This window comes from Euphorbia lathyris, chromosome 8 (assembly GCF_963576675.1).
Source record: "Euphorbia lathyris chromosome 8, ddEupLath1.1, whole genome shotgun sequence".
NCBI lineage: Eukaryota > Viridiplantae > Streptophyta > Magnoliopsida > Malpighiales > Euphorbiaceae > Euphorbia > Euphorbia lathyris.
The window spans coordinates 64,506,816-64,519,802 of NC_088917.1; the positions used below are offsets into that span (position 1 = coordinate 64,506,816).

The 12,987-nt window shown below is 36.9% G+C and overlaps 1 protein-coding gene across 1 annotated transcript; it reads right to left on the reverse strand.

Moving 5' to 3' along the window:
• Positions 1-298: 298 nt before the first annotated feature.
• Positions 299-12,159, reverse strand: LOC136203971 (uncharacterized). Its single transcript, XM_065995177.1, has 10 exons — positions 12,052-12,159; positions 10,654-11,811; positions 9,966-10,227; positions 8,902-9,545; positions 7,997-8,769; positions 7,716-7,843; positions 7,570-7,658; positions 4,488-5,101; positions 1,048-1,584; positions 299-569 (listed from the first exon to the last, which is right to left on the reverse strand). Exons 1-10 carry the CDS (start codon positions 12,157-12,159, stop codon positions 299-301), a joined length of 4,584 nt encoding a protein of 1,527 aa, XP_065851249.1.
• Positions 12,160-12,987: the final 828 nt, after the last annotated feature.

Here is a 12,987-nt window from a genome sequence, read left to right on the forward strand (position 1 = left end):
GGCGTGGAAGCTGTAATCCCTGTTGAAATACAGGTCCCTAGTGACAGAGTTGCATTCTATTGCGAGGATGAAAATAGTCGAAGGTTGAAAGAAAGTCTCGATCAAGTGGAGGAGAAAAGAGAGAAGGCGTATGTACGCATGGCAGCCTACAAGCAACGGATCGCAGCTTATCATGATAAAAATGCAAAGCTTGTAAATCTGAATGTTGGAGATCTCGTGCTCCGAAAGGCGGATAAAATCCAATCTATGGAAGGAAGAGGAAAGCTGGGGATCACCTGGACAGGTCCATACAGAATAATCACCAAGATTGGATCCGCCACGTTTCAAATTCAAAACATGGAGGGGAACACACCAAGATTAGATCGGCTCTTATGGCATCCGCCAGTAGCTTCCCTCCACTGCTAGACACAGATTTCTTCTTCTTTGGGAGAGAAGGATCAACCATATCACCAGTAGGACGCTTCTCGGAACTCTTACGGGGATCCACTACCTGCCCCTTCTTTCGAGCCTCTTCCTCCTTCTGTTTCTTGCGTATCTCTATAAGGGCGCGACTGGCCTCAGACAAACCCCTGACAAGGGAACAATAAAATAATCAAGGTTCAAGGAAAAACAAAGTTACCTTCATCAAGTTGTGTAAACTTCACGTAAGTGATCTTGTCCCCTTCCCAGTGGATCAAGGGAATTTCATTCATCATAAAGTCCAAGGCGTCAGCATATGTCCAGGCATCCGCCTTGATACTTTTTAGGAGATCCGCCACTTCCTCGTCACTGTCCGTCAATATACGCATATCACCAGCCATATTGGCATTCTAAACCGACGGAAATCCTAGAGATTCGCCCTCTCTTATCTTTACAAAGAAAAATCTTTCATCCCAAAGATGGACATTTGACATCTTACCACAGAAGAGCGAATAAGTTTTGAATTTAGCGAAAGTGAGGAAAGATTCGGCCTTTCGCTTCGTCGGTTTGTGAAGAGACCGAAAGACACGAGGGTTACATACTATCCCTAAGTTCGAAGCCAAATAACAATCCAGAGCCAGATCTAACCAGCCATTTGGATGCAGCTGGCAAACAGTGATTCCAAAGTATGCTAAGATATCCGCCATCATCTTAGGAAGCGGAAGCTGGAACCCTCTTTCTACATGACAACTATACACAGACAAATATCCACTTGGTGGACAGGCGGGTCGCTGATGAGCAGCCGCCAATTTAGTCTTGTAATTCTTAATCCATGGATAGCGATCCGCCATATTCGTTAGATCCGCGGCGCTCATACGAGACGGAGTGGACTCCGCACGTGGCGCCTTTTTCCTAGACGGGGCTGAAGAAGAAGCCTCCATTCCAGAAAACTGCCTAGAATCTATTGTCGGAGCAATGAGAGAAACGGCGACGGGAAGGTTCTGAGTCCTACTTAAACGAGTTCTATAGTTACTACACACCAAGTTACACAACTCGGCTAGGTCGCAACTGGGAGTACCTTCGGAAGAATCGGAATTTCCCGAAGAAGTAGTCCAGCTAATTACAGTTTCAGAGGAAGTGGTCAAATTAAAGAGTTCGAAGGTAGACTCAGAAGAAGAAGAACTCCTAAACATTCAGAAAACAGAGCGAAAGGATTCACTTACATGAGAGTTAAAAGCTTTGAGGATTCTGAACTCCGGAAAAAGCTCTGTAAAAAGGTCAAAGGAAGACGAAAGAGAAAGCCGCAAATGAAGTAGAAAGAGAAAGGGGAGAGGGAAGAAGGTGTTTTCTCTTCCCTCGAGCAGCGCGCCTATGACACCTGTCACCCAACGGATGGCATTGAACAGAGTGGCCATCAATGCGAATCATCATGACGGCGCGCGAAGAAGCTCAAAAGCCCTAAAGGACTTTAAAGGAACTTTAGGGGGGCTTCTGATAACATCGGGATATTATCCAAGGGATCAAAGGAGATATTTACCCAAACGACCGCGTATTGAACCGGTCAAAGAAGGCCATGGCGTATCGAGCAAAGACATCCGATGGGCGGATCACCAAGACTCCGCCACACGAGATCCGTAGTCGAACCTACGTAAGATCCGCCATCACCCTTCGATCCGCCAGCTGAACAGCTGAGCCGATTCCTCAATAAAGGCAATTAATGAACTATTAACGAGCTAACGGACATACTTAAAGGAAACCAGTAACCGCCATTAATGAAGCATTAATGGAGACTTTCTAGTTACTAAGGGTTACAACTCCATGACTATATATAGCTTGCATCTCAAGCTATCAAGGTACACATTCTCACAATCCTAGAAACCCTACTTTGTCCATTCAGTTTATTCCTCCATACTCTATACTGACTTTAGCATCGGAGCTTTCCCCCGTCGAACCCAACGACGCCCCCACAGGGACGGAAGCTAATCGGAAATTCTCCACTAGTCATCAATTTTATAGACTTTAAATTATATATAAATTTGTGTTTGTATGTAATTTGTATTTTTAATTTAAATTAGACTTATTTTTATTAATTTCATAGGCTTTTATCGAGCCAATATTTTATCAACCCGGACTTTTATTTGATATTCAATTTAGTTTTATCTTTAATAATATATTTATTTATTATTGATATTATTAAATTTATTAGAACCATTATTATTATTATAAGTTCATTAATGTCCAATATTATCATGAAAATTATTTTAAAGTCTAATATCATCATTATTGTTAAGTTCGGTTAAGTTCGGTAGCATTCAGTTAAGTTCAGTAGCATTCAGTTAAGTTCAGTATTCAGTAGTATTCAGTTAAATTCAGTTCAGTATTCAGTAGTATTCAGTTCAGTGCAGTTCAGTTCAGTTCAGTTCAATTCAGTTCAGTTCAGTTCAGTTTTTTTCAGCGATAAAGAACAAAGCCTTAGCTGATTACCTTTTTGGTTAGCTGATTTGATTAACGGATTGTACGAATTTATTTGATAAAAATTAGCTAATTGTTAATAGTCGTTTGTGTAAAATGACAAATAAAGACATGACAAAGTATTTATTTGGGATTAAAGAGTATTAATTAGGGGTAATAATGTCCATAAAAAGAAATGGTGCAATAAACTAATTGAAAAAACGCATAAAATGAACTTTTCAAAATGAGCTTTTTAGACCAAATAAGCTCTTTCAAACATCTCTTCATCAAACACCACTATTACAGGGTTTAGTCAAAACCATGGTTATTAGACCCGGTCCGGCCGGTTCAACCGAGTTGAACCGGACCCGGTAGTCATACCGGTCCGGAGGTGGCTATTTTTAAATATTTCAAAACCGTCCAAAGAACCGGTCAACCGGCCGATTGGACCTGTAACCCGAAAAACCGGTCGTGGGTTCATGGGTCAAACGGGTCCAATTCAGATATATTTTTCATCTTTAATTAAAAACAGGAGGTGGCTATTTTTACATATTTCAAAACCGTCCAAAGAACAGGTTAACCAATCGGTTGGACCTCTAATCTGGAAAACAGTCACAGGTTTGGTCAACCGGTCGGTTGGACCTCTAATCTAGAAAACCGGTCACGGATTTATAGGTCAAACTAGGACTATACAAAATATACCCAATCCATCAATCCAATCCAACCCAACCCAATATATTCTATATTATTTAATTTATTTATTGGGTTGAGTTGGGTTGGGTTTGATTAAGAAACATTGAATGGAATTTGAATTATTCATCTTTAATTTTAAAAAAAAAGTAAGAATTTTTGTACGAATTGACGGTCAAACGGGTCCAATTCAGAGATATTTTTCATCTTTAATTAAATAAGTAGGAATTTTTGTAGCGAAAATCCTCCAGCCTCAAAGAAACGTATTTCTCCATCTCCATCAGGCTACTGTTCAATTCATGCTACACCATATATAATATGTTTCACCAATCTATATATAATATAAAACAGTAACGATGGAACTGAGGTGTCACTTCCTCCTTTTTTAGTAATAAAAAATTTAATATGTTAATTTTAATTGTATTATTATATATATTTATCTATAAAAAGATTATTTTATCCATACTATATCTAAAAGTTTTACAGAATTTAAATTAATCCCTAAAATCTCTCTTATTCTCTACATATCTATATATAATCTAAAACAGTAACGATGGAACTGAGGTGTCACTTCCTCATTTTTTACTATATAATATATTAGTTTTAATTCTATTATTATATTTATCTATAAAAAGATTATTTAAAGTAAATATGAAAATAAAATAATAATATTTAATTTATATAGCACTTTTATGTCATTAATTGTATTATTAAATTATATTTTTATTAATATTTATATATTAAGATGAATCCGTGCATCGCACGGGTCTAAAACTAGTTAAATATTTATTACCATATCATTATTTACTATTAATTTCTTTTTATGTTTCCATAAATATTATATATTTAACACTAATAAAGTCTAATTATTATCTAAGCTATTAAATATATATCCTACTATTTTATTATATTTTATTATATGATGTAGTGCTGATCGATCGAATTGCCAAGGCCTCCCCAATAACACATGACATGCTTGCATAGGTACTACATCACATAATACCTCATCAGAAAAAGAACCAATAGAAAAGTTCAGAAGCACCTGTTTAGTAACTTTGAGTTCGTTACTATCATTCAACCATTGTAACCGATAAGGATTGGGATGTGGAATTGTTGATATCCCTAATCGGCTTGCTAACACATTGCTTACCACGTTGCAACAACTTCCTCCATCAATAATTAGTAAGCATGTTTTTCCAAGTATGTTGCAATGAGCATGAAAGATGTGCTCTCGTTGCTCAATGTCACCACTCACTCCCATCTTCAATGTTCTACGAGTGACTAAGTTAACTCCATGTCCTCCTTTACTATCCACCTCTTCTATATCACTACAATCTTCTAAGGTGGGCATATCATCTGATTCATGTTCGGACTCACTTTCGGATATTAACTCACCATGCTTCATAACCATCGCCTTTTGATTCGAACACTCTCTTGCATAGTGCCCTCTCCCTTGGCACTTAAAACACACAATTTCACGAGTTCTTGTGGGTTTTTCAGTAGTTTTGTATTTTGGAGTAGTTCCACCAATTTGCAACTTCCCAAATGCTTTTGAATCAACCTGAGGCGTTTGGTCACTTTTAGAGCTAAATTCAGATTTAGTTTTGAAATTACCTCTTGGATCTGACTTCCATGGAGTGGAAGTAGTGCCTTTGAACTTTGATCTCCCTTTCTCAACCTCTTGAAGTTGTCTCTCAATTTTTATCGCTTTATGGAGCATCTCGTCCATGTGGAAATAAGTTTGTAGCTCAAGAGGGTTGCGAATCTCCCTCTTCATTCCCATGAGAAATCTAACCATGGTAGCTTCCTCATCTTCTTGTATATCAGCTCGGATTAGTGCCATCTCCAATTGTTTGTGATAATCTTCAACAGATTGGTTACCTTGAGACATGGATTGGAGTTCTTTCAACAACTCCTTATAATAGTGAGCCGGCACAAATCTCTTTTTCATGACCTTCTTCAATTCACCCCATGTTCTTATGGGTTCATCACCATCTCTTTTTCTTGTGCGCTTTAATTGGTCCCACCAAACAGCCGCATATTCAGTTAGTTCGGATACTACAAGTTTCACCTTCTTCTCCTCGGAATACTCATGTATGTCAAAGATTGTTTCAACCTTTCGTACCCAATCAAGATACGCCTCTGGGTCACTAGCTCCTCGAAAAGTAGGCATTTTAAGTTTGATAGCATTAAGATTACTATCTTTTCGATCGTTACCCCTTTTTCGGTATCCAAACTGCTCCTCCTCTTCAGACTCGGATAGTTCATCATCAAAATTCAATCTCCCGCGTCCTCCTTTCTTTTGGCTTGATTTCTTTTGGTTTGAAACCAAATCAGCCACAATAGCCCCTAACCTCTTCATCTCACCTACAATAGCTTGTTGCCATTCTTTAGAATCAACATCGTTAACGTTGTCCTTTTTAGGTTCGTTAGACATGACAAAATATATAAAGAATGAAAGAAAAGTGAAATCTAGTCTAAAGCAAGAAAAGAAGAAAAAGAAAGTAAAAGAAGTACCTCACAACCGGTTCAATCACTCTTTTATATTATCTTGATAGATCACAAGGATTATCTCGGGTAATATAAATGCCAATGAAGCAAAAGAATGACAAAATAAAGTAGAGCAGAAACTAGAAGCAAAGAAGACTAATATTGTAACGATAACCAAAGTTTAGCACACTAAGAATAGAATAAAAGACGATTTTCGAAGAAGAGACAAATGTTTGAAAGAAATTTTAAGAATGTGTGTTTAGCATGCAAATTCTAGAAAACTTGTAACTTTAGTACAAACAATGAGCCGATTTTTTTTTTTTTTTTTCCTTTTTTTTCCTTTTTTTTTTCTTTTTTTTTTCCCTTTTTTTTTTTAAACTAGATTGGAATTGATTAACAAATTAAACTTGCACTAATGATTTAGCATGCAAAAAAAAATTGAAGAAATTCACACACATAAATGGGTTTGGCTAGTAAGAATAGAATCCAAAAATAATCAGTTCGCTACAACTAAGAACCTAAATAACTAGATGCAAAGATATGAGGAACTCGATCAATAATTAAAGACTCTAGATTGGGGTAATTTTTTTTTTTTTTTTTTTAATTTCGACAAACAAAACAAAAACAACAAATTCCTTAAGAGCCAAAGCTCTGATACCAATTGATGTGATATTGGTTATGAAAAAGAGATAATAACCAAATCAACAAGTTTTCCCGATCTATCTTAAGGAATTAATAGAATCAAATAACAAACATAAATTGGTGATAACAAACCAATCCCAAAGAATTAAAGACAATGAAAGGAGATCTGACCTTACACCTTCGAATAATTAAATTGGAACCTGAGTGTTTGGCGATTCACAAGTACCTTACCAAAATACTTGTTCACGATCAAGATAATATTGCAAGAATGATGACCCGGTCTCTCAAGCTCACAATAAAGAATTCAATCCCGGATTGAAAATAATTCCCAAAGGAAAAGAAGAACTTTTGTTCATAAAAATATTGATTTCTGATTGATGAAAATAATGAAGAATACAAGCCTTTATATAGGCTACAAAATAAACCTAAACCTAAACTAAAAAGAAAGTTGAATCCTAGTGCATCAAGGTAAAAGAAATCCTAATTAGACAAGGAAAAACATTAAATTCGTTTTTGTCCTTTAGAGCCCAATTTCAGCCCATTAATTAACATTATTTGGGCCTTTTAATTAGCTAGAAATAAGCCCAATCAAACCTATAAGGTTATAGCATTAATTTTAATGAGTCCCAATGGGTTTTGCACATGCCAAACACATGCAAGTCCAAAGCTTCTCTTAAAATATGATCAACCTTTTTACATATCACTATTATGGGCTTGGGCTTGGATACAACACAAAAACACACCATCTTTAATGACTTCGCTAGAATTCATTCCTTGTTTAAAGAAGCTCAAGATGAGTCCATTAAGCATTTGTTGGTCTTTCTTTGCACGATTCTTCGTCATAGGTCCAATTGACAGCTCCAATGGATCCCTCATGCTTCTACTAGGCTCCTTAACTCCAAGCTCCTTTGTTCCATGCTCTTGTGCTTTTGATATCACATCATTCCCTCTCTCTTGAAAAGGATTTGTCCTCAAATCTTCATCTCCTACCTCAAACAAAGATAAATCAGCCACATTAAAAGTTGCATGCACACTATACTCACCTGGCAAGTCGAGCTTGTAGGCATTATCCCCAATTCGTGCGACTACTTGAAATGGACCATCGCCTCTAGGATGTAGCTTTGATTTTCTCTGAGCGGGGAACCTTTCCTTGCGCATATGCAACCACACCCAATCACCGGGTTCAAATAGAACACATTGTCGACCCTTGTTAGCTTGCTTTGCATAATGCTCATTCTTCTTCTCCAGTTGTTGTTTCACTTGTTCATGTAACTTAAGCACCATTTCTGCCTTTTTCTTTCCATCTAAACTTTTCCTTTCATCAACAGGCAAAGGGATCAAGTCTAATGGTGTCAAAGGATTAAAACCATAAACAATTTCAAATGGTGAGAAGTTAGTAGATGAATGTATAGCCCTATTATAAGCGAACTCAATAAATGGTAGGCATTCTTCCCATGACTTAAGATTCTTTTGAATAACTGCCCTAAGAAGTTGTCCTAAAGTTCTATTTACTACTTCGGTTTGACCATCAGTTTGAGGGTGACAAGAAGTAGAAAACAACAGTTTAGTCCCCAATTTATTCCACAAAGTCTTCCAAAAATAGCTTAAAAACTTAGGATCTCTATCACTAACTATACTCTTTGGCATCCCATGCAGACGAACAACCTCTCTAAAGAACAAGTTAGCAATATTAATAGCATCATCAGTTTTATGGCATGGTATGAAATGTGCCATCTTAGAAAAGCGATCTACAACCACAAATATGGAATCATTACCTCTCTTAGACCTAGGTAAAGCCATCACAAAATCCATGGATATAGCAGTCCAAGGTTCATTCGGCACAGGTAATGGAGTGTATAAACCATGAGGCATAACTCTAGACTTAGCTTTCTTACAATTAATACAACTAGCACATATTCTTTCCACATCACGTTTCATATGAGGCCAAAAGAAATGTTCAGAAATCATGTCCAAAGTCTTAGCAACCCCAAAATGCCCCATCAAGCCTCCACCGTGGGCTTCCCTCACAAGAAATTCTCTATGTGAACATTTAGGCATGCATAATCGATTATCTCTAAATAAGTAGCCCTCATGTCTATAAAATTTTCCAAAAGCAGTAAGTTCACAAGCTTTATAAATAGATGCAAAGTCTAGATCATCAACATATAATTCTTTGATATACTCAAATCCTAAACACTTAGCATGCATCACATTCAATAAGCTAACTCTCCTACTTAATGCATCAGCAACTACGTTTTCCTTCCCTTGCTTATACTTAATCACATAAGGAAACGTCTCTATAAATTCCACCCACTTGGCATGTCTTCGGTTCAATTTTTGTTGACCCTTAAGATGTTTCAAGGATTCATGATCGGTGTGGATCACAAACTCTTTAGGCCATAAATAATGTTGCCACATTTGCAAAGCCCTAACTAATGCATAGAGTTCTTTATCATAAGTGGGATAGTTTAAGGTTGCACCACTAAGTTTTTCACTAAAGAAGGCTATAGGTCGACCCTCTTGCATTAAAACAGCACCAATCCCTACTCCCGACGCATCACACTCAATTTCAAACGATTTATCAAAGTTTGGAAGTGCTAAAACGGGGGCAGAAGTTAGTCTTGCCTTAAGCATCTCAAAAGCATCCTCTTGTGCTTTGCCCCACTTAAAGCCAACATTCTTTTTTATTACCTCGGTTAGTGGTGCGGCAATGGTACTGAAGTTCTTCACAAACCTCCTATAGAAACTCGCCAAGCCATGAAAGCTCCTCACCTCGGTAACTGAATTTGGCGTTGGCCACTCTTGAATGGCTTTCACCTTTTCAATATCAACAGAAACTCCTTGTGGTGAAACAATAAAACCCAAAAACACAACTTTCTCCATGCAAAATGAGCACTTAGAAAGGTTAGCGTATAATTTCTGTTCTCTCAAAACATCTAATACAACCTTAACATGTTCTATGTGTTCTGCCTCAGATTTAGAATAGATAAGAATGTCATCAAAATAAACAACAACAAATTTACCTATAAACTCTCTCAAAACATGATTCATTAATCTCATGAAAGTACTAGGTGCATTTGTTAAACCGAAAGGCATAACTAACCACTCATATAAACCATGCTTAGTCTTAAAAGCCGTTTTCCATTCATCTCCTAATGACATGCGAATCTGATGGTACCCACTCTTAAGATCTATTTTAGTGAAAATAACAGCCCCATTTAATTCATCCAACATATCATCTAACCTAGGGATAGGATGACGATACTTTACCGTGATTTTATTGACGGCTCTACAATCGATGCACATCCGCCAAGTTCCATCTTTCTTTGGTACTAGGATGACTGGTACAGCACACGGACTCATAGATTCACGAATCAACCCTTTTGCCATTAGTTCCTCGACTTGCCTTTGTAGTTCTTTTGTCTCCTCAGGGTTACTTCTATAGGCTGGTCGATTTGGAATTTGTGCTCCGGGAACAAAGTCAATTTGATGCTCAATTCCTCGAATCGGGGGTAACTTATTAGGCATCTCTTCGGGGAATAAATCCTTGAATTCCTGCAAAAGAGGGGAAATACTAGAAGGAATGTTAGACTGACTTACAGAAGATAAACAAAAACTCTTACAATAAAATAATAATAAATTTTTGTTTTCAAAATCAGCTTGCTTTACATCCCTCAATTTAGCATATAAAGATAGATTTTGGCTTTTGTTAATGCTCCTCTCTTTTTCTCTCCTCTCACCCTCATTTCTCGACCTCACTAATGCCTTTTCACTCACCTCTTCTCTCTTCACACCCTCACTGATTTTATCACTCTTATTTTCTCTCGCCTTAACCTTTTCCCTTCTCACAGATTGTTCTTGTAACATTCTTTGCATGTAGAGCTGATCTTCAAACACTTCAGCAGGTGATAAAGGTGGCAAAATATACTTCTTCCCATCCTTAGCAATAGTAAATTTATTTGTTCGACCATGATGTAGTGCTGATCGATCGAATTGCCAAGGCCTCCCCAATAACACATGACATGCTTGCATAGGTACTACATCACATAATACCTCATCAGAAAAAGAACCAATAGAAAAGTTCAGAAGCACCTGTTTAGTAACTTTGAGTTCGTTACTATCATTCAACCATTGTAACCGATAAGGATTGGGATGTGGAATTGTTGATATCCCTAATCGGCTTGCTAACACATTGCTTACCACGTTGCAACAACTTCCTCCATCAATAATTAGTAAGCATGTTTTTCCAAGTATGTTGCAATGAGCATGAAAGATGTGCTCTCGTTGCTCAATGTCACCACTCACTCCCATCTTCAATGTTCTACGAGTGACTAAGTTAACTCCATGTCCTCCTTTACTATCCACCTCTTCTATATCACTACAATCTTCTAAGGTGGGCATATCATCTGATTCATGTTCGGACTCACTTTCGGATATTAACTCACCATGCTTCATAACCATCGCCTTTTGATTCGAACACTCTCTTGCATAGTGCCCTCTCCCTTGGCACTTAAAACACACAATTTCACGAGTTCTTGTGGGTTTTTCAGTAGTTTTGTATTTTGGAGTAGTTCCACCAATTTGCAACTTCCCAAATGCTTTTGAATCAACCTGAGGCGTTTGGTCACTTTTAGAGCTAAATTCAGATTTAGTTTTGAAATTACCTCTTGGATCTGACTTCCATGGAGTGGAAGTAGTGCCTTTGAACTTTGATCTCCCTTTCTCAACCTCTTGAAGTTGTCTCTCAATTTTTATCGCTTTATGGAGCATCTCGTCCATGTGGAAATAAGTTTGTAGCTCAAGAGGGTTGCGAATCTCCCTCTTCATTCCCATGAGAAATCTAACCATGGTAGCTTCCTCATCTTCTTGTATATCAGCTCGGATTAGTGCCATCTCCAATTGTTTGTGATAATCTTCAACAGATTGGTTACCTTGAGACATGGATTGGAGTTCTTTCAACAACTCCTTATAATAGTGAGCCGGCACAAATCTCTTTTTCATGACCTTCTTCAATTCACCCCATGTTCTTATGGGTTCATCACCATCTCTTTTTCTTGTGCGCTTTAATTGGTCCCACCAAACAGCCGCATATTCAGTTAGTTCGGATACTACAAGTTTCACCTTCTTCTCCTCGGAATACTCATGTATGTCAAAGATTGTTTCAACCTTTCGTACCCAATCAAGATACGCCTCTGGGTCACTAGCTCCTCGAAAAGTAGGCATTTTAAGTTTGATAGCATTAAGATTACTATCTTTTCGATCGTTACCCCTTTTTCGGTATCCAAACTGCTCCTCCTCTTCAGACTCGGATAGTTCATCATCAAAATTCAATCTCCCGCGTCCTCCTTTCTTTTGGCTTGATTTCTTTTGGTTTGAAACCAAATCAGCCACAATAGCCCCTAACCTCTTCATCTCACCTACAATAGCTTGTTGCCATTCTTTAGAATCAACATCGTTAACGTTGTCCTTTTTAGGTTCGTTAGACATGACAAAATATATAAAGAATGAAAGAAAAGTGAAATCTAGTCTAAAGCAAGAAAAGAAGAAAAAGAAAGTAAAAGAAGTACCTCACAACCGGTTCAATCACTCTTTTATATTATCTTGATAGATCACAAGGATTATCTCGGGTAATATAAATGCCAATGAAGCAAAAGAATGACAAAATAAAGTAGAGCAGAAACTAGAAGCAAAGAAGACTAATATTGTAACGATAACCAAAGTTTAGCACACTAAGAATAGAATAAAAGACGATTTTCGAAGAAGAGACAAATGTTTGAAAGAAATTTTAAGAATGTGTGTTTAGCATGCAAATTCTAGAAAACTTGTAACTTTAGTACAAACAATGAGCCGATTTTTTTTTTTTTTTTTCCTTTTTTTTTTCCTTTTTTTTTCCTTTTTTTTTCTTTTTTTTTTTCCCTTTTTTTTTTAAACTAGATTGGAATTGATTAACAAATTAAACTTGCACTAATGATTTAGCATGCAAAAAAAAATTGAAGAAATTCACACACATAAATGGGTTTGGCTAGTAAGAATAGAATCCAAAAATAATCAGTTCGCTACAACTAAGAACCTAAATAACTAGATGCAAAGATATGAGGAACTCGATCAATAATTAAAGACTCTAGATTGGGGTAATTTTTTTTTTTTTTTTTTTAATTTCGACAAACAAAACAAAAACAACAAATTCCTTAAGAGCCAAAGCTCTGATACCAATTGATGTGATATTGGTTATGAAAAAGAGATAATAACCAAATCAACAAGTTTTCCCGATCTATCTTAAGGAATTAATAGAATCAAATAACAAACATAAATTGG

Excerpts from the sequence above, each read along its gene's own strand:
- LOC136203971 (XM_065995177.1), bottom strand. The coding sequence starts at position 12,159 with ATGTCTAACGAACCTAAAAAGGACAACGTTAACGATGTTGATTCTAAA. Across the intron at positions 9,546-9,965 it reads TTGGCGGATGTGCATCGATT|TTGTGTTTTTGGGTTTTATT; the intron begins GTAGAGCCGTCA and ends GCATGGAGAAAG. Across the intron at positions 8,770-8,901 it reads TTGCTGATGCATTAAGTAGG|AGACATGAGGGCTACTTATT; the intron begins AGAGTTAGCTTA and ends GGAAAATTTTAT.